The 21,923-nt window shown below is 33.2% G+C and overlaps 1 protein-coding gene across 4 annotated transcripts in view; it reads left to right on the top strand.

Moving 5' to 3' along the window:
- The window catches only part of LOC106111346 (transmembrane and coiled-coil domains protein 2), a 23,461-nt gene extending 2,780 nt beyond the window's left edge, over positions 1–20,681 (top strand). Inside the window, exons 2-17 of one of the 4 annotated variants that reach the window (XM_013293383.1) lie at positions 7,439–7,716; positions 8,838–8,956; positions 10,358–10,491; positions 10,755–10,781; positions 11,272–11,388; positions 11,649–11,809; positions 11,965–12,035; positions 12,421–12,554; positions 13,351–13,359; positions 16,324–16,471; positions 16,817–16,943; positions 17,132–17,242; positions 17,717–17,824; positions 18,370–18,572; positions 18,976–19,110; positions 20,439–20,681. In XM_013293383.1, the coding sequence (XP_013148837.1) occupies positions 7,564–7,716; positions 8,838–8,956; positions 10,358–10,491; positions 10,755–10,781; positions 11,272–11,388; positions 11,649–11,809; positions 11,965–12,035; positions 12,421–12,554; positions 13,351–13,359; positions 16,324–16,471; positions 16,817–16,943; positions 17,132–17,242; positions 17,717–17,824; positions 18,370–18,572; positions 18,976–19,110; positions 20,439–20,466 (1,785 nt within the window). In that variant the 5' untranslated portion in view covers positions 7,439–7,563 and the 3' untranslated portion in view covers positions 20,467–20,681. Of the gene's footprint in view, positions 1–7,438; positions 7,717–8,837; positions 8,957–10,357; positions 10,492–10,754; positions 10,782–11,271; positions 11,389–11,648; positions 11,810–11,964; positions 12,036–12,420; positions 12,555–13,350; positions 13,366–16,323; positions 16,472–16,816; positions 16,944–17,131; positions 17,243–17,716; positions 17,825–18,369; positions 18,573–18,975; positions 19,111–20,438 lie in introns of all 4 variants that reach the window. The other 3 variants (XM_013293382.1, XM_013293385.1, XM_013293384.1) reach the window with 3 other exon arrangements.
- The last annotated feature ends 1,242 nt before the right edge of the window (positions 20,682–21,923 follow it).

The following is a 21,923-nucleotide window of genomic DNA, read 5'->3' as shown; positions in this document are numbered from 1 at the left end:
CCCCCCCCCCCCCGAGGCCAAATCTGGATCCGCCCTTGTTCAGCCCCCTCAATTGTAGATCAATAAATCGTAATTTTTATTAAGGAGATACCTTTTAAGAAATACTTTTACAGAAATGTACTGTCGTCCCAGTCATTCTTTCTGAAAGAGTTAAACATGTTTAAAACGGCTGAACGGATATTGATAAAATTTGGGATAGAGAGAGCATAGTCTGGACGAACAACAGGCTACTTTTTAACTCCACGCGGACAAAGTCGCGGGCGAAAGCTGGTATAAAAATAAGTTTTATACGTTTTATACTTGTATTATTATCGTAGCTTAGTCGACCTTTTTGTTTCATGTCGCGTGACCTTAAGGCAATTGTTTAGAGTTCATCCCGGAAATAAAAAAAAAACGTGATGTAGCGATTCGTGAAGCACGTACTTTCTCTCGTCAGCTGCGTGGATGCGGATATGATTCTTTATAAATACTTAACTACGTTTAATATAAAATAATAAGTGTTTTTGCAAAGTCTTGGGGGAGAAATATTAAAAAAAACTAAGCCTGTTGTAAAGAAATAGTCTGTCTTGAGATTTCCAATGTATGTTTAGCATAAGTAATATTCATCTAGGGTCTCCCTAAGTTTAACGACTCTATGTAAGAGTGAACTTTACAGTTTTTTACATTCCCAGCTTTTTGGTTATTCATTTGTCGTTACAGCGTTAAGATAAATTCGTCTAACTGTGCACAATGAGGGTTCGTAACTCGTAGAAAAACTATTTTAAGTGTCTGTAAAGTTAAAAAACTTTGACTTGAACTGCGTCAGATGTTCGGCACATGCTGTGCATGTCCTTATCCTTTCTTACTTATAATATAACCAGCCTTTACCCGCGACTCCGTCGGAAAAATAGGGGGAGGTTCAGCTTAACCAATACAGGATCCAGTGTCGAGCTGGTTTTCAGTCACCCCCTCTTCCCAAGATGTAAATGGGAGAGTAGATAGTCAAAGGTCGCTATACACTTGTAATATATTTATAGCCTAAGCAAGAATAAAAATCCTGGTTTACTGCGTCAATTCTTTTTTTTTATTCACTTGTATATATTTTTCTGTTCTGCCTGTACTATACGATAGTGTATAGAAGTTACTAATCTGTATGATTATCGTCCAGTCTCGAGTATATGTATCCTATAATTGTCATAGATTAAACTCTTGCAGTGCGTCTTGGCATTATAACCAGTTTATTTTTACTCCGGCATTTTTATTTCCGATGTTCTTTTTAGAACTGGTTACATGCACTAGTTCTATGAACTTATTTTCAGTATGCTTCGAGTCAATGGTCCGATGTTTAGTTAAAATTAAATGCATTTTAATTTAATTAAACGCAGGATGCATTACATATTTATCTTCTTTATTTGTGAGTACAATAATTCAAATTAAAAGAAACAATTTATGGAAATATAAGCTAAAACTTATTATGCAATAGAATTCAACTCACATCGAGGGCGTTGCCTCACAGACGGACATTGTATATTTGCATATATGTATATACATGTTCGGGTCAACAGTCAATGCACGCCCACATCTCGGTGCATGATTGATTAATTGATAAAAGATTATCAGAACGACCCCTTGCGTACGGGAATCTTGATGAGAAAATTATAAAATACTAGCTGTTGCTCGCGTCTTCGTCCGCGTGATTTAAAATATAGCCTATGTTACTCACAGTTAAATTACCTTTCTAACTGTGAAAGAGTTTTAAAAATCGGGACCGTAGTTTTTGAGTTGTTTATATACGTACAAAATACAATTTTTCTTCTTTATAATATTAGTATAGGAAAGGTATACGGAGAATTATAAATAAAATCTATTAAATTTAGTTGTAATGTTAGTTTAAAGCGAATAAGCGGGTCTAGTCTTATAACCACTTTAGCTCCCGCCATTTCATTAAAATATTACGTATGTAAATTAACTTTTTTTTTAATTAACCAGTTTAGGAATAGAATTTTCTCTTACTATACTATATTTTGTGATTTAAACCGTTTAACAACGAATTCCTTATCAATTCCAATATTCAGTTTAATGTTCCGCTAATCGTTTGTCCTCTATCCTTATCAACTATTCAATACACAATCATAATACTTACGATATCGTTCTTTGTAAATCATTGAGTCATATTCCATTGGGTATTAAAAAAATATTTACCTTATTGACAATACAAACTTTGAGTGATACTGTCGTACTAATATAGTAATACCAGATGTATTCACATGAAAAAATATAAAATATGTCTTATGTAAATTAACTAAAGTGACAAGCGTCAGTTAAACTGTTATTTTAAGTTAAGTGCAAAAATAATCAATTCGTTTGTTTTTTTATCTTACCCGAAAACTTTGTAGAGTCAATCGATTTTGTTGATTCTTTTTAATTGATAATTTACTCCGTATTACACTACATGACACTATTTGTATTAAATTTGTGTTTTTTGTACGAGTTGTCATAAAACGATGTTCTGTCCCCTATGCTCGTTGTTAGGGTGGCCGTGATGTAGGTCAATATAACGGTATATCTCGCGGGCAACCGCGTGGCAACGATTACATTGCCCCGGCCACCAATTTGAGAGGAACTTTTATTGTATGCCTTTGTACTGGCTCGGAAATACTGTAACGATAAACGCTAAAATAGTCCCCTAACGTTGATAGTACGATGTTTAGTTAAGCTATGATTTAACAATGACGGTTTCCAATCTCACTATTGTAGTGTATTTTTTTACTATCTCACTGGAATTACCGCAACGAATGGTAAGCTAATTTAGTTTTTAATTTATAAATTATATATAGAAATCGAGGATAATTATGAAATTCAGTCTAGTAAGGCTTTTATAAATAAACTAGCTAACGTCCTCGACTCCGTTCGCGTGGAATTAAAAAATACAAAAGTGAGTAGCTTATGTGTTCTTCTAGACGATCCTCTATGTCTATACAAAATTTTATTGAAATCCGTTCAGTCGTTTAGGCTATCAACTAACAAACATCCATCCATCCATCTAAACTTTCGCATTTATAACATTAGTAGGATTAGTATGTTTGAAATCTTCTTGATATATCAAAACAACATAGATTAAGCAGTAAAGATTTTCTGTTTGTTACCTTTTAGGTGTTAGGTTAATTATAGTATCATAATTACTTTATCCGTAGTAGCTATCGCGGCCGCTTTGATGATTACAGTGACAGTAATTGCTGTGACCTATCCGTGTTTCACCTAAAATTGTGTCTGCTATACCAATTAGTGTATCTAGTCTAAATCGTCATTGAACTCTGTTTTCATTTTTTATAGAAACGATGTCATGTTTGTCCATGTCTATGTATGGGTAATCCAATGGAATTGAGAAGTTATAATAAACATTTCTGAACGATTTTATCTATGTTTTGTCTATGGTTTTATTCGGAAAGTTACAGTGATCAACTTAATGATACTTTTTTGTCTTCAATAAGTCTGATTAAAACCTTTAGAGGTAAAATTGTTTAGATAAGGTTGTGATGATTTCTCATTACATTTTTTGTGAATAATTGAAATTCTAATTGTTGAAATTTGGGTCATAGTGTTGAATAAAAGCTCGTAACTTACGGAACAATGTATACGCCAGTAGCTTTTAAGTCACAAACAATTTTTGTTTGCGTTGTTTTAGTGCTATCGTCCCCGTGTCGCCTGACCTTCTAGACTTATCGATTTGTAAACGTAGGTTTCCATTGACTAAAAAAATGTTTAAACATGTTCATTTTTTAAAACTTTTATGACACAAATGACTTCACGGATTCTCAGATTTATTACAGACTAGCTGTTCCCGTGCGGCTTCATCCGCATGAAATTATGAAAATTTTATTTTATTGTTTACATTTGTCAAATTATCAATTACAAATGTCAAAATGTTTGTAATGTCATGTACATTACAAACCTTAGCAATCTTGCTTTCTTGGTGTTGGCAGCAACTTATGGTCTCTTTCCCACATTAGGGTTTTTGTCTAAAATATTTACTCACTAAGTTTAATGTCGTGAAAATATAAAGCCTAAAGCGTGACGTAAGTATAGGGCTTTTTATTAAGGAAAGAATTATTTTAAAAATGTGCTGTAATTGCTGACATCTTTCGCCACAAAGTAGTGTGTGTTTACGCTTTATTTTATTGGTATAGATAGATGTTACGTACTTCAAACCTTAACGTAAACGATAACATTGTCAAAATTTTCCGCGACTAAACCACAATTAACGTAATATTTGCTTTTAATTTAATGTCTTCCTTAACGCTTATGACACGACTGGAACAGAACAATATAATGTTAATTTAAATGTTTTGATAATATTATTTTAAGATCTTGCAGTATGCATTATAATGAAATCCAATTAAGGTAAAAAAAATTAAAAATACTGCCAGTTCAAGTTGGTGTATTTCTTAAGTCCAAATTAATATTTTTAATGGCTACGGAAACTTACTCGATTTTATTATGTTACTGGTGTGGTTTTGGTTTTTATCGAAACAACCATTTAGCACCGAAGCTTAACCCAAAACCTTCTCTCATTTGTGATATTGAAAAGAATGTCTTTTGTGATATTTTAAAGTCTATTTGCTATGCAATTGTGGCGATGTGACGTTTCATAGCGTTTATTTGCGTCAGAATTTTTCGATACTAAAAATAATCAATTGCTTACGTATGATACGTTTAGGAATTTAGAAGACATTTTATGTATCATTAATGCCAGCAGATGTCGCCTTTGCACACAGTTAAAATAGCATTGAAACTAAGTAAAAGACCTTCTGTAACACTGTTAACATGACTCTATTTAAAAGAGAATGGGTTGTTTTTGTACAAGTTTTTTTGACATTAGAAACTTTTGGTAAATTTGTTAAATGACATTAAATAGAACGTAATTAAAAAAATGTTTCTTGTACCCATAAACCAATAAAGACAGAGAAATAATAAATAATAAAAAAATATATATATACAAAGAGCGAATATGAAAGCAGAAAGTATTAATTACAAGGATTGAATCATTTGCATACATTTTCAAGCATCTCTCCAATAACTTTTTAATTAAAAACCTTTAATTAGTATGGGTTTTAATTAATATGACGATACATTTTCTTTTTAATTTATCGAAATCGGGAATGTTATGAATCATATGTTCCTTTATTTATTTATTCCATTTTAAATTAAAAAAACTGTTTTAATTTATATTTAACATTTAACTGTATACTATAAAGTGAAATAAAAACGTCTTGTAAAAACGCAACGAACAGAATGGCAGGTAGGAATGCAAAAAACAAGAATTTGCCAATCGACTTTTGTAAATTGATGTGCGAGTGAGATAGCAATATCTATAGCATTTTTATCAGCTTTTGAACGTCTCCCACACTACATTAGACATTTAAAAAGGTTTAACTCAGAGATTCAAAGTTATATAGAGGAAGCGTAGTAAACTAACATAGAAAAATTGTTCAATATGTCTAGTTTATATATTTCTTAAATGTCTCTGGTTTAACTGCACATGAGTAATTATAACCTATAATATCGGTTGAGAATAAATCGAATAAGAAATCAAATATCAAAATGGCAACAAGAGACGACAATGGAACGAACAGTACATTCCCACAAAGTATAGCAAATAGGAAGAACGCCTATTTCAATGTTTTAATGAACCCTTGTGTTATTAAAGCTTATTAATATGTAATTATGATCGTTAGTAACGTTATAATTCTAGTTATGAAGAAGATGAGTACGCACAACCGTGTTAATTACAAACCATGTATTACCCTTTTCAAATATCTTGGCGAACCAAGGTCATCGGAACCCAAGATATATGAGTACTGTAATACTACTAAGATGCATAATAAAGGCATTTCTGTAATGTGAATGGAAAGAACAAACAGACAAAGGATGTTCTCTACCCATCGAATTACTATCACCATTTCCTGAAAGGAAAGGATAGAGAAAGAGATTTTCATCAGATTTTATAATGTATAGTTTTCGCCCGCGACTCCGTCCGCGTGGAATTAAAAAAACAAAACTGAGTAGCCTATGTGTTCTTTCAGACTATCCTCTACATCTATACCAAATTTCATCGAAATTCTTTCACCAGTTTAGGCTACAAACTCTAACAAACATCCATCCATCTAAACTTTCGCATTTATAATATTAGTATGACTAGTATGATTATAGCCGAATAATAAAATCAGTGTTTAAATCAAGCATAGACTTTATTATATCCTTAATTCACGCTTCATGACACTAGAATGTGGAGATTGTTTGATAAATTTGTTCCCATGACCTTAGTTCAAAGTTTAACCTACCACAGTTTGTTGTATAAACCTGGTTGCAACAAATTATTGTCTTAAAGTTTTCTTTGCTTTATCCACGATTGGTATTAAATTAAGGATATTATAGATATGTTTTCTTTCATATAATCTATCTAAATATACATGTAATAAAATTGTAGTGTCTGTATTATCAAAAGAAAATTTCCAGATTTTGGAAAGATGTATTTGCGTTGCTGATAACCTAAAACCGCATTTTTTTGTCTGTCTGTATCTCCGAAACGACTGGGCCGATTTCAACCAGACTTTCTGTGAAGGATAGCTGTCATAGACGGTCATATATATACGCTATTATTTTATCTTAATATTGCGTGGGCGTAGTTGCGGGCAACAGCTTATTATAGATAAAAGCAATTACCTAACTAGATTTTTTCCCCCACAATACTTTTTACCTCTGTGATAGCAAAAAATTGTTTTAACTATGCAATTATTTTTACAACACGGACGAGGTAAATGTGTATAAAACAGGCTATTTTAATTATAGGTTATCTGTACCGATTAACAGTATAACATAACAAGCCTATTAAACCTGAACGTCGATTGAAAAAAATTGTCACCTCATCGTAGTGAATTATCAAAACTGCCTTAATTGAAATACATCATTTAAACAAAAAGAAACTGTTTACGTAAATATCGCTTAGTTTAAAATAACCCTTAATTTTCCACTAGTCATAAATTACCATGCCTTATGACAATTTGGCAACGCCGAACGAATTTCAACGTCGCGTGCCGTTTCACTGCCAACAAATTGAACTAGCAACACTACGCGGATGAATATTCTGAATTTTAAATATTACGTATTTAATCTTGTCAAATTAAGTACACAATCCTAAGCGCCACTTATCGTAAATTACATTATAGGCTTAGTGTTGTTGGTAAATACGTTCAATATTGATAGATGTTTTAATTTTATATAACGTTTATAAAATACCAAGACACTTGTGCTTATTCTTTGCAGCCTTCTAACAAAATGGCAAATACCATCCTCGGACTAAACATTCACAGTATACTTTAAAAGTGTGTTTTAAATTGCCATTAGCGCCAACTAGTTTACTGAGATATTTTAATTAACCAGATTAATTTTCCTTTTCCAGAATCGTTCCAGGAATGGGGAAATCAAGCAATACTCCTAAAAGCGATTGTAGCACAAAGACATTTTAAGAACCCGAAAGACATCTGATATGAGTGAACTTCTTGTGGGATTGTGACCGTTATAGCGATGGATACGCTACATGTTCACGCGCACAGCAAGGGCTCGAGCAGGAGTCAGTCGCCGTCAACCGCCGACCTCGCTAGGGACCCGTCTGTCGTCACCGATGACGTCATCAGATCGAGAGTTCAGTCACCCTCTACCGCGCACCATGTCGTCAGTGTAAGTACGCTAAGGGATTTGAACTTTGAACTATTCTCAGAGGGAACAATTAAGTGTAATTAATGGAAATAGTTGTCTAGATATTTATCTGAAATAGCCTTTAATAAGATTAAAATAGTTGAGTTCATTGCCTTAGTACTAAACTTAAAAGACCTAAATTTAATTAGTCACTGATGTCAGCTGGTATATTTCAATAGTAGATTTTTAAGTTCAGAAGTATCAGTGTCGTGTAAAAACAAGTAAATTGAAGTGATTTATGTTAAAACATACAAATAAATTTATTTTATTATTGTATTAACATCTATTTGATTTACGAGTGCTGTCGAATAATATCAACTTTATACACCACTTACGTAGTTGAATTGTGAATTTAATCGTTATACAGAATGTTTCGAGTCTAGACGTCTCAAACCGGCGCCGTATTCAGTTAGGGACGAGTTATATAAATACTTCGTCAAAGCCTTTGTGTATTGACTTATTTACTTTATAATACAAGTTTGCAAGATGACAGTTTAATTAAACATTTTTCTTGTTATCGTTTTAAATATGTTGTAATAAAAAATAAATGGAATAAAATAATATCAAATTTCCTTGTAATAATTTTAATCAATGTTTTCTTGCATATGTTCTGTACGGGTTACCCTAAATGCAGTTTGTTTTAAAATCTAATAATAAATAATTTGTCAACGGTTTGTTTTATACTAATTTGGGCCAATTATTGTTATCATAACTAATATGTAGTTAATGTTAGTTGTACGCTAGATAACCCCGCGTGTGTCACATAAGCTTGTAGTACAAACTCGTATAACAAATATATTGTGTTGTTAGATTTAGTGAATTAAAAAAAATAGTTCTTGTAGTATAGAAGTGCTGTTGTTGTATTGAAGTGTTAGGGTAATTTAAAATTAAAATTACACAAGTAAACCTGATAGAAAGGCGGGTTTTTATTTGAATTTTTTACTTATTATTTGCAAATTCATATTTTACAGTAATCTTTATAACTGAGTTAATAAATACCACTAACTTGTTAACTGCGGGTACCAAATATCCCTTATTTAAATATGTAGGTAGAAGCTTTACATTTCGTGTAGCCTAAATTAAGCATTTTTTATATTTTCCAGGAGCCGTCATCGAATTCATCATCGCGTCACAGTGAGCGGGGCGCTCATCACGTCAAGTCTCACTCCAGAGACCTGGGCAACAGCTCGATGGTCGCGGGCACAGCTAACACTTCCAGAGAGTAAGTAATACGTCATCTTCCTTATCCTACTCCCATAAGTTCGGCGTGACAGGTTTTTGTCCTCCACATAACTCTATCATACGTCATCTCAGTCACTCCCTTCATGTCACTTTTTACGCAATCCATCCTTTCTAGGTCTATCTCTACCGGTGTACTACACTCAGAACTAACAGAGTTAGTAATACAGTAAATAGTATTTTGGAACGATTTGAAATTGTGTGCGAATAGTATGAGACAATTTGTTAGCGTTTTTTCCGTCTGCTTTCGTCTTATGAATGGCGTTTGGTGCCTTAGAATATATTAATTTTATAAAATCTATTAGCACATATAAAGGTGGAAATACACATGCTAGTAAAAAAGAGGAACACTGGCATGCAAGTTAGCGTTTATATATGTCTATAGCTGGCATGTACCTTACGTTTCTTTTGTCCATATTTGTAAATACCTGTTGAGAATTGTATAATAATATTTGTAGAGAAATTTACAACGTAAACTCATGTCTTTTTTAATTGTCTGAACTTAAATATGATAAATAATGAATTACGAAAACCATAAGTACAATATTATCTATCGATTGTTACTGTAGCAGCAAATGCGAATTTCTCTTGCAGGCCAGGTCAACCGTGAGAATGCATGCACACGGTATATTCCAATGCCAACAATTAACCTAAATATCACAACTAAAACAGATTTTACTTTATTAAATAGTTGATAAACACATTATTAATACTGCCAAGAAAGCCCTAAATAGTCACACTCAGATGTAACTAATTCCACTTTTTTTTTTATAACATAAGGTGGCAAACGATCAAGCGGCCACCTGAATCCGCCAAAGTGGCGAAGCAACCGCCCATAGACATCCGCTATTGCAGATGCGCCTACACTTATACGACGGAGGAAAAGACGCACATAAAGAGGATATTTCCCCTTCCTATGCATCTCCTCCACCGTCGAATCCACTTCCCCTTCCCATCCCCTCCTTATAAGAAAAGGGTGGTAAAGAGAAAGCGACTTAAATTAGGCCTCCGGCACAACACTCATCAGACGAAACACAGAATTGCTTCCATTTCACGCTTGTCTTCTGTGTGGTCGTGGTATTACACCGGGCATGTCCTGCAGTGCTAAGATGTTAAAGCGGGCACTACCAATTAAATTCGCGTGCGGACCTTTTACTAAACTATCGCATAACTGTTTAATCTCGCTTTGGTTCCTATGACCATATATGGAGGTGCACACATTACTTGATTTTTAGTCACGCAACTAAACAGTTGAATTGACTTCGAAACGAACGACTATCGCACCACAGATATGCGATATTTAGTCAAAAGTGTGCCTGCTCTTTTAAAGATCAATTAGCGTATATATTTAGGTTTTTTTTTATTTTTTTTAAAATGTTTCCAGTTTGGAAGACTCGCCGCAGAAGAAGAACTTGTCAGGTCTGGTCACGGCGGTCGACTACACTTGCCCCGTGTACAGCCCCAACGTCTCATACGCCATGTCCTCCGCTGATGAATACGGATCACCCGCATATAGATGTAATGTATCTAGCTGTTGCTTCGAGCTTTGCATGCGTGAAAAAAAAAAACAAAATATAGCCTATGTTTCTCACAGATAAATTACCTTTCTAATGGTGAAAGAATTTTTAAATTCGGCCCAGTAGTTTTTGCGAAAATCAAATACATACAGAAATCCAAAAATACTAATCTTTCCTCTTTAAAATATTAGTATAGATTTATACGTTTAATCATTTAATGATTACTTAAATAATTCTTCTACAGTTGACTTTTTACAATTTCAGCTCAAGATGGCGACTATTCTAATCAAGGTAATGACAGTTTTAATTTATTTTGATTACATTTGTAACCAATTTAATCAATCAGATTATGTAAAAAAAACATACAGACGAATTGAGTACCTCCTTCTTGTGGAAAGTCGGTCACAGATAATCTAACAGTGGTAGAGCCCGCTTTAACATCTTCGCACTGTAGGGCCGGCACGCCCGGTGTAATACCACAACCACACAGAAGACAGGCGTGAAGTGGGAGCAATTCCGCATACAGTCTGACGAGTGTGGTGCCAGGGGCCTAGTTTTAATCCCTTTCTACCCTTTTCTTATAAGGAATGAATAGGAGACGCACAAGAAGGGGAAATACATTTATGTCCGTCTCCACAATTAAGGGTAGGCAAAGCATCTGCAATTGCGAATGTTTATAGGCAGCGTAGTTTCGCCATTTTGGCGGATTCAGCTGGTTGTGTTTGTCATCTTAGATATAAAAAAGCCATCTATGGAATTAATATATTTGTTATATTTCCAGATGACTACGACGGTGGTAATGCGACGTCAGCGAAGGCGTTGGCCGCCATCGCCCATCTCAACAGCAAGATTGAACGAACCAAAGACCTTATACGATTAGAACAGACAAACAGAGATGGTGAGATTTAATTAATTACAAATATAAAATAGATTAAGGGCCTGTTCCACTAAATAGTAAATTGTCTGTTTACAATCGAACGTGTCAAATATGTGGTGGAAATATCGGATTTTCTCCCTTTATCTGACAGTGACGTCATTTTTAAGCTATATGACCCTCTATCAGCCACATAATATCCTTTAAATTTCATATATCAATATCTTTAACATGTTTCGAGTTAAGTGGTGTCAAACATCCATCAACCAACATTAATGTTTTAGAGAACGTAAACGAGTACCTGAAGTTAGCAGCGAATGCAGACAAGCAGCAGTTGCAGCGCATCAAAGCAGTATTCGAGAAGAAGAACCAGAAGAGTGCGCTCTGCATCGCACAGCTGCAGAAGAAACTAGAAGGTTATAACAAGAGGATTAAAAACTGGGAGGTAGGATCAAAATCGAGAAAGATATCGCGATCCTTGGAACTCCCGCTTGTCATTGTATGACTTTATTTATATAAAAAAAAAACATCTAAAACGTATTTTCGCTTTAATTAATAAATTATTATATGTTTCTAATTATTATTAAATCATATTTCCAGCAACACGGCACAAGCGGGCAGGCGCACAGACAACCTCGAGAAGTTCTACGTGATATGGGACAAGGCTTGAAGTAAGTCTTACAATATCGCTGAATCTATATTACTTAGGTTGCCTCTAAGTGTAAATATTTCATAATATACTAAAAATCACCTGTATAAATAAATATCTACTTTAAAGGTAATTTTGCTCTTATTTTAAGTGTGAAAGTTTAGATGTATGGATGTTTATAACTAAAACTCCAGAACGACTTAACGAATCTCGATGAAATTTAGTACATATATACAACATAGTGTAAAAGAACGTAATAAGTAACAACACGTCAGTACTCAGAGAGATAAAAAGGTATAGAGATTTCCAAGTGTCTTGTCAGTTCGGAACAAGGCACAAGGGCAGAGCTGACAACATTTTTAAACTATACTATGTGGTTATTATTAACTAATGTAATAATTTAACAGGAATGTGGGCGGCAACATACGCGACGGCATCACCGGTCTGGGCGGCAGCGTGATGGCGGCGCCCAGAGAATTCGCACATCTCTTCTCTCGCTCTAACAGATTCGGATCCGCGGACAACATCGCACAGCTCGCCGGTCTGTATCACTATTAGTATTTAAATAAAACGGCCATACTCCGGTATTAATTATACTTGAATATGGCCGTTCGGCCGATTGGTTATACTCTCTTTACACCTGGGTATGGACGATTTAAATGTAACGGCCATACCTGGGTATAATTGATTTCTATGTTTATGTCCTGTTATGTTATTGTTGCAAGGGCAGAAATTATTGTAATCAGTAGTAAAACCTACTTTTAATAGTAAACAGTATGGGAAAGTACTACAGTACTAAAATAATATGCATAAATATTTTTAATGAAAATTTAATAACGAAAGTATTTTGCTGGTACTATAAATGATATTAGGAAACATTAGAACAAAATTCTTTTTTTTTTACACATGGAGCATTCGAATTTGTATATTTTGTTGTTGTTTTGATATTTTATTACCATAAAAACTAAATGTTAACAATTCCATTTATTTTCATCACACCCATTATATTATTGGGTCAATTTCATTGCATATTATTGTTCCTCAGTGTAAAACTAACTCTATGTATTATTTATTTTTTTAAGTGTTTCACAATGTTAAAAAAATATTCTATGTACAGCAATAACTATATATCAAAACCAATCAATTATTTCTGTAGTATTAAACGGAACAAATTATTTAAAGAGAAATATAATTATATTTTTGTGAATTTAAGATTTTTATATTAATACTGGATTTCAATACAACTTCAAATATGAATAGACAGAATATTATATGTAAATATTTATATACTAAATCGTAATTGGCTGTTTATTTAAATAATATATTTTGTCTGACAGAGAACACGGGTACTTGTAAGTATGAGTGGTAGCAAATCATTCATTATTAATAAAACATTATTAACATCAAACCCTAGTTAATAATACTGTTTAATAGTATAAATTGATATTAGATTATTAATTTCATAGGAGTTGAAACTTTTTCGTTAAGTTTTTGTTATCGGGCTATAAAATCATTTGCAAGTAACATTATTTGCTAGTGTAAATAACACTTGTAATAAAAAGAATAAAGCTTAATAGACTGTTTTAGCGCAAAATATCTGATCATAATCGCTGAATTACTACTAGGTTTGTTATTTTAAAATCAATGCAAATCATTGATAGACAAATATAAAGTAGTTGTTTCGATTGCTTTGATAGATAAAAGATATATGCAGTTATCTCTTAAGATTTCACAGGAAATAGATAAATTTAGATTTACTAAAAAACGTTAAAAAACCTTTTATCTGTGTACATAAGTTTCCTCTAACAAAACACTCGCACGAAAACATTATCTTAGCAAACAATTGTATTCTCTAAATTTCTTCTAAACCTCGCCATTCCATAGTATCTTAAAAATTACGTGATATATTACAAGCCGAAGTTTAACCGATCGCGCCTCTCTATCGCTCGTTCCGACCTCTCACTCGCACACACAACTTATTTAAAAGGTGAATAAGTAATGCTTTTCGCTCCGGCGTCGTTTATTAATTATAATTACGTTAAAAAACTTATGACAAAAAAATAAACGTATGAACGTCTATACTTTTTACGGTTATATTTCAAATACAAGTTAACCTTCAAAGATACGTCATAAGCATTTACATAACATTTGATAAACGCAGAGATAGTCTTCCAATGGCAGCGCGGGCGCACACACGTACATATGAGTCATGATTTCAGTGATTTTGTAATATTATAATATGTTTTTCCGCAAGTGTAAGAAATGCCGGAAGAAATGTAAATAGAATTTGTTTTTTTTTCTTGTAAGAAATTATTTTTATTTATTCAAAATTATCATTTGATAGTTACGGAAGTGTTTTAGTATAACAGATTTAGTAAGACTTCATTATTATCGCTTATTTAAGGTTTTATTTGCTTTATTTAGTAAAAAAAAATCTAGTATTTTCCTATATTTTAATAGTTTTTTGACTATAATTTTATATTTTTAAAACTATAGTCACAGTTTTATTTTAAAAACATGTAGTAAAATCTTTTCCCCTTAGTAAAGATATAACATAGTGATTTTTCTTTACCCATAGTTTCATTTTAAATAAATATTTATTATTATATTCTTGACCACACTTTCTTCAAAATTGCACTTATATGTCCTACTTCAGTCTCCTATATTGTATTTAATAATGTACAATGCTTCTTTTAACATATAAACACCTGTGTAATTGTTGCTTATCATGTTGTCTCATTCTTGCACGCTAGCCCCACAACATGCGGAACTGAGAGGTAAATATATGCTAATTATCACATTAATACTTGTAACAATGCTTTATAACGTGTTTACGATGCATACAGTGATCTTGCAAAACAGTTTATTAGTCACTTTTAACACTTTGCGTGCGACACAGTATGTAAAGTATAGTGGCATTGGATGTGTTAAAAATGTTTTTTTTTGTATTCTCGTATAGGAATTAATTAAAAAGCTATATCTAGTGTAAAAAGAATAGAATAGTCCACATTTTATATATTATTTGTTTTTATTTTTTTTTGTTTAGCCACAAACCCTTTCTTGTAATATTATAGCTTAATATAATCCGAAAGTCGCTTAATTTGTTTGTTTCGCCTATTTTATTTATTTATACAAAATTCATGCATGGATAATGCTCCTCTCTATATGGAGGCCGAAGTTACGAGTACTTAGTGATTAACTCTCAAAGCCAATTTATCTCGACCCCTCCCGCTGTGATTTAATAGCAATGACATTATCTTGCAATTATGGTTGTCATAAACGTTTCGATTACTAAAAGAATTATATTTTACAATCCGTTTATAATTGCACGTATTCTTTTGGTGGAAGAGACATCAGAAAACACTTTTCCCCGTTTAATTTTGAGTATAGTATAAAAGTAATTAATAATAGTAAGATTGAACTACCTAATGGTAAAATTCAAGGATAGCATTTTATTATAGATGAAAAAATTACCAAATATGTGTTCATAGTACGGCTATAAAATATTAGATATACATTTACATTCGATACACATGTTACCGTTGTTTATTCATACAATTTTCATCACCTATGCAGTCTCACAATCCCTCACAAAACCATGTCATTAGAAAGGTTGTTAATAAACGCAAACTTACAACTTAAATATTTTTAATTATAATATTGAAAATTTTAATATTTTAATATGTCAATTTTTGTTTAACTGTTAAGCCAAACCGTCTCAAAGTCGTTCATTACTTAAAACTGGTGCTTACAGTGGATTTCCTATGACTTACTTATTGACCAATTAAATCAGTAACTGGCAGTTACTGTTGATTAAATTATTTTAAATTGTACGCTACCTTAATTAATATCATATGAAGGCTAAATAATACACTAACACACATTCAATAGAAATGAGAAACGATATTTAGACGACATTACATTATCAGAGCGCGCGCACACCTTGGATCAAACTATCGCACAACTGTTTAGACTCGCTTTAATACCTGTGTGTACATCTAAATAATTGATTTGGCTGCGAAACAATCGATAATCGCACAATAGTTGTGCTATAATTTAGTCAAAAGTGTGTGCTCCCTCTAAGAGCCTTACAAATAAACGCGGTATAAAGGTGAACTTAGTATAAGCAAAAGTTGTACCAGTATTTGCTTATATTCAGATTATTCCTAAGTTTAAATATATACCGCATTTATTTGTAAGGTTGTATGTGTTTAAATGTATAATACAAACATTTAAGTTTGTTATAATATCTCATTTCTATTGAATACGGTTGTATATTGTGTGTATTGAGTGTTGCTACAACGTGGCAGCGAACGCGTCGTCGGAAGGTTCCCGTGCGTCGGAGGCGGGCGAGGCGGCGCCGCGCGGCTCCACACTGCCTCGCGCGGCCACCTCCCCCGCGCCCAAGTTCTCACCTGACGCCTCGCCGAGCTCCTCCGTCACCAGTGAAGGCGCACCGTAACTATCTCTGTCTAACTTTATAACTTAGTATACGCTATCTCGCTCTCCCAGAATTAGAATCAGGAGGGAATGCAATTGAAAGTGGTAGAGCCTTTTACACGAATGAATTCCGAGCGGAGGCTTACCTAGTCTACTTTTATTCCGTCATCCTTTTCTTATAAGGATATGATGGAAAGGAAGCGTTAATTTGAAGGAAAACAGGACGCATAGGAAGGGGAATTATCTTTTTCTGTTCGTACAACGTTGGTCATAAGTGCGATTACAGTCGCTTCGATATTTCAGCGGATTCAAGTTGCCGTAATATGTTTGCCTTGTAATAAAAATACAATTTAAATATTCCAGTTACCAAACGCAACCAGGAACAAATAATATGTCAGAAGCGACATTCTCCATAAAGCCGATACTGAACGAGCTGCGCGAGCGCAGGGAGGACTACGAGCGGTTAGCGGAGAAGATGGAGGCGCTTAAGGTGACCTATATTTTCATACGCAATACACATACTAGCTTTCGCCCTCGAATCCGTCGGCGTGAATTAAAAACTAAGTGTATTTATTATATAATTTCTTTAATTTATAAGTTTTCTTCTGTTTCAGTATTTCAAAAGTATGCAACTATAATCTGTTTCTCATTAATTTTTAAATAATAATGTGTTTATAGAATCTATCGCAAGAGGTATCGTTCCTGTCAGCGGCGCTGCAGGAGGAACGCTTCAAGACAGAACGACTCGAGGAACAGATCAATGATCTCACTGAACTGCATCAGAATGAGGTATGGCATTCACTTAACACAACATTTTATTAAAAATATAAACTTGTTGCCTTACAACTTGCGACAACTTACTTGGATTTCTATTTTTGTATGTATTGGAATAACTCAAAAACTACTGGACCTATTTCAAAAATTCCTGCACCATTTAAAAACTAAGTTCTTTTTTTATTTCGATAGAGGTAGACCTAGAAAGAGATGGATGGATTGTGTGAAAGGTGACATTATCAAGAAGGGAGAGATGACTGAGATGACGGATGATAGTTAAGTGGAGGACAAAAACCTGTAACGCCGACCCTACGGGAGTAGGATAAGGGGAAAGATGGTGATATAGCCTAAAGCGTAACACAAATGTAGGGCTTTTTATTAAAAAAAAGAATTATTTAAAAATGTGCTGTAATTGTTGACATCTTAGGCAACAAAGTGTGTGTTTTCGCTTTATTATAATAGTATAGATGTATTGTGTAATATTTGCAGGTGGAGAACCTGAAGCAGGCGCTGACGGACGTGGAGGAGAAGGTGCAGTACCAGAGCGAGGAGCGCATACGAGACATACACGAGGCACTCGACCTCTGCCAGACTAAAGTGAGACAATTTATTGTAAAATTCTCTATCGTATTAATATTATAAATGCGAAAGTTTAGATAGATGGATGTTTGTTAGAGTATTTAGCCTAAACTGCTAGAAGGATCTCGATGAAATTTGGCATAAATGTAAAGGATAGTTGGAAGTACACCTCAGCAACTTACTTTTGTTTTTTTTTAAATTCCACGCGGTCGAAGTCGCGAGCGCTAGCTAGTGGGCTAAAAACTAAATGTTTTTCATATATTTTTTAATTAATTACACAAAAACAAGCGTTTGTGGTTTTAACAAATATAATTTGTATTGAATAGAACACAACTAATGTAACGCTTAATTTTTTGATAATGAGATTAGAAAGCAATGATTAGAAAAAAATTACATATTTCAGTTTTTTTTTTCTAAAGACCGATGTAACGAATCTTAAACACTTCACTTCGTAGGCGCTTTACAATTTGAAAGATTTGAAAATTGTAATAGAATTTATAGTTTAAGCGTATCATTATATTTTCAGATGATCTTACATATCTAATAATATGTATACTGTATAGATCGGCAAGCTGGAGCAGTGGGCGGCGGGCGGCGGGGGCGGCGCGGGCGGCGGCGGCGGCGCGGGGGACGCGGGCGGCGCGGCGGCGCTCCCCCCGCGCCTGCTGCTCGTCAAGCTGCTCAACGTGGCGCTCACGCTGCTGCAGCTGGTGCTGCTGCTCGTCGCCACCGTCGCCGGCGTCACCATGCCCTTCCTCAGGACCAGGTACTCCACCGCACCCTCGCTCTCTCTCCCCATCTCTCTCTCTGGTGCTAAATACCTCGGCGGAGTTTGTCTTATAATGTAAGGTGACAAACGAACAACCAGTCAGGTGAATCCACCGAAATGGAAAGCGACCGCTGCCCATAAACATCCGTAATTGCATATGCGTTGCCTACCCTTAATTGTCGAGACGGAGTCTCCTCCTTCGAGGAGGATATATCCTCCACGCATAAGAAGAGGATATATACTCTTTATGTGCGCATAAAGAGGATATATCCCCTTCCTATGCGTCTCCTCCAGCATCAAATTCACGTCCCCTTCCCATCCTTTTCTTATAAGAAAATAAGTTGCTTTCGATTTATATTCATAGATTGAACTAAATTAATACAATTTAAATAATTTTCAGGGTGCGAGTTCTAACAACGAGTGTAGCGTTAATGGTTGGTGTGATGGTACTGAAGCAGTGGCCGGAGGTGACGCAGCTGTCGGACCATTTGGTAGCGCGCCTCAAGGAGTACCTGCTGGACAAACACCACGACAGGTAATGACCTTCCTACCTACCCCCTTCAGATCCACCTTCGCGTGTAACACTCGCAATCTGACTGCAATGAGGTGAAGTTAACTTTAAACTACGAATATTTTTGTTAATTTACTAATATTTTCTTTAACCATTCCAACTAAGCTGTAAGCTTGTGCTAGGATATGGTTCATAACAAATCGAATGGCTTCGAACCTTCGATCGTAAAATTAGTAGTCCGTATCCCAAACCATTAGACTATAGGCTTTAGTTATTGCAATTTAACTCTAACCGTGATTAACTTTTTACTCAAAACTGTAATAGTTTTGATATGTTTATCTTGTGGAGTGATATTTACTCCAAATCCTTTTATTGTATTTAAAAGTTAACGTCGAGTGCAGTTTCTTCCATTCCAGTGAGATTGCAAGTTTTATATGTTAGCTTTATTCCATTAATGCTTTTGTATAAACTAACAAATGTTACTAAAACATACATGTATTATATAAATTATATCACATGTTTGATTAATGCATTTAATTGTTAAATGTAATAACGCGATATTTTTTCTAACACAAATGCCTTTTGGAAAATAATAGCATTTTTGATAGTTTTAATGATTGCTTCTAACATTCACATCGTCAAATATTTTAATTAACGTTTTTTAACTACAGTAGGGATATTGTTTGAATTTATCATATTTTAAGTATATTTGTCTCAAAATCTTCGCAAAATTGTTATATTTTTCCGTTTAATAATACAAGTTTACATTTAACCAAATGTTATGTACAATTTTCTTTTATTTACCAAATAATAATAATGTCATTTAGTTTTTAAAACTAATACTGTAAAATCTCAAATTAGTGAAATTATTAAATATGTCCTTATAATAATAATCTTTTAGTAAAATAATTTAGTAAACATCTTTTGAACTATATGAATATTAAAAGGTATTTATTTTGAATTGAAAATTCAATTAGGTTTAAATTTAGGTATTGCTTTAGCTCTGTTTGAACTTTTTGATATATTACCCTTTAATTAGATTTTGTAAAGTTTTTGTAACGATCTTTTTAAGATGCCTTTAATGTCATATAGAGGGTGAATTTGGTTTTATTTTTAAACTAACAAAATCATGTAAGTACTTTGATACCTAATTTCTTCATTCCATGAATTTACTAAAACCTTGTCTTTTGTTTATTTGTCTCCTTTTTTTTTAAAACAAAACAAAATTTTTAAGTGTTATCGTTTTAATTATCTTTTTTTCTAAAGTTTTAAATAATTTTTTTTTTGCAATTTAAATGTAGAGCCAATTTTTGTTTAATTTTTTATTTACTTTTTTTTATTTCCCACTTCAGGTATGAATGCAAATCATTGTGTGGTTGAAACTATACATAGTTTTGCTGTGAATATGTTCGTGATATATCGAAATTTTATTAAATTTGGATAATATTTAAAAACAACTGATTGGAAATAATCAAGTCTGTTTTTCGTCGGTCAAAGATTGGATTGTTACGGCTGAGTAAACTTAACTCGGCTGCAGTTTTTTATAACGAAATATACGAAATTTTCTTAATATAAGGTGATAATTATGTTATATTGTGATGACTGGATTTAATTTTCTCTTTTATGTAAAAGTTATGACGCCTGATGCATATCAATTAATTTTAAGCGACAAAAAACTGGCTAACTTTTTTAATTTGTTTTATTTTTTAAATAGTTTTTTTATCTCGGGCAGCAGTAGCAAAAACTCCGAGATAACTTTGATTCTATTTAAAGATAAATTATATTCAAAATTCATCTAAATTAAGATTTTTATTATGTTCATTTTAAAAGGCTGTGCCGAGTTGTGTTTATCTTGCCATTGTGTACTAAAATAATCAAACATTGGTATTCCTTGATTAATTTATTACAACATATTTGTATATAAATTAACTACAAAATTGTACGAAATTACTCATTTTTTTATTTTTGTATTTCTAAATTTAATACAAATTTGAATAAAAATCTTATGTCGATATTAAAATAGTGAGATTTCACTATCATGTGTTGGCATAACATTCATTATCTTTGTTAATAATAGAGATAATATCTTTTGTACAGTCAGCTACATAAATATGTACACAATTACAAATCTTCAGATATACGCTTTCGGTTTCAAAACTAAATATGTATGTATCCGTATATTTCTGACTGTTAAAGATGATTTTGTTAAACCGTAGGCATATGATAAAGTTTTGTTAATTTTAAATTTATGAAGCTGACTGTACATGTGAAACGCGGTTGTATGTATTAAAAATAAGCATTTGTGTGTGTGAATATGAGTAAATTTAAAACACACAAATTAATTAAAAATTTATATACAATTGTATCTTTCGCGTATTTTCCTTATTTTGTTGTTTTCTTTGTACCAAGATGATAAAAATTTGAAATAATTTGGATTAAAAAGTACAATATGTGAGATTTTCTTGTTAAAAATTCGAAACTTCATTTATCAAAAACGGCGTAATTACCTTAGTCCTGTATGTGTGGCAATAATACTATTAAGTTTTGGACAGTTGTAAATATTGTGATCTGTGGGTCCATTTGTTTTTAATAATGCTAACAATTGTATTCCACTGCAGGGACTTGTAATGTCAGTGCAGTGGCTACAGTTATGAACACTGACCTCTATAAATGGATATGCGTGAATTTTGGCGCTATAGCGATTGCAAGTAGTGGTTAAGATTTGAACTGATTTGTTTTAATTATCAGTGAAAGATGTAATTTCCAAGTAATGACCTATCTATGTATAGAGTTCAGTCGTAATGCTCTCGTTATTTTTAAAAGGTTTTCATTATTTT

This window comes from Papilio polytes, unplaced genomic scaffold (genome assembly GCF_000836215.1).
Source record: "Papilio polytes unplaced genomic scaffold, Ppol_1.0 DF824169.1, whole genome shotgun sequence".
In the NCBI taxonomy this organism is placed as follows: Eukaryota; Metazoa; Arthropoda; class Insecta; order Lepidoptera; family Papilionidae; genus Papilio; species Papilio polytes.
Note: the sequence above shows the minus strand (reverse complement) of the source record. Positions and strands in the feature narration are given on the sequence as shown.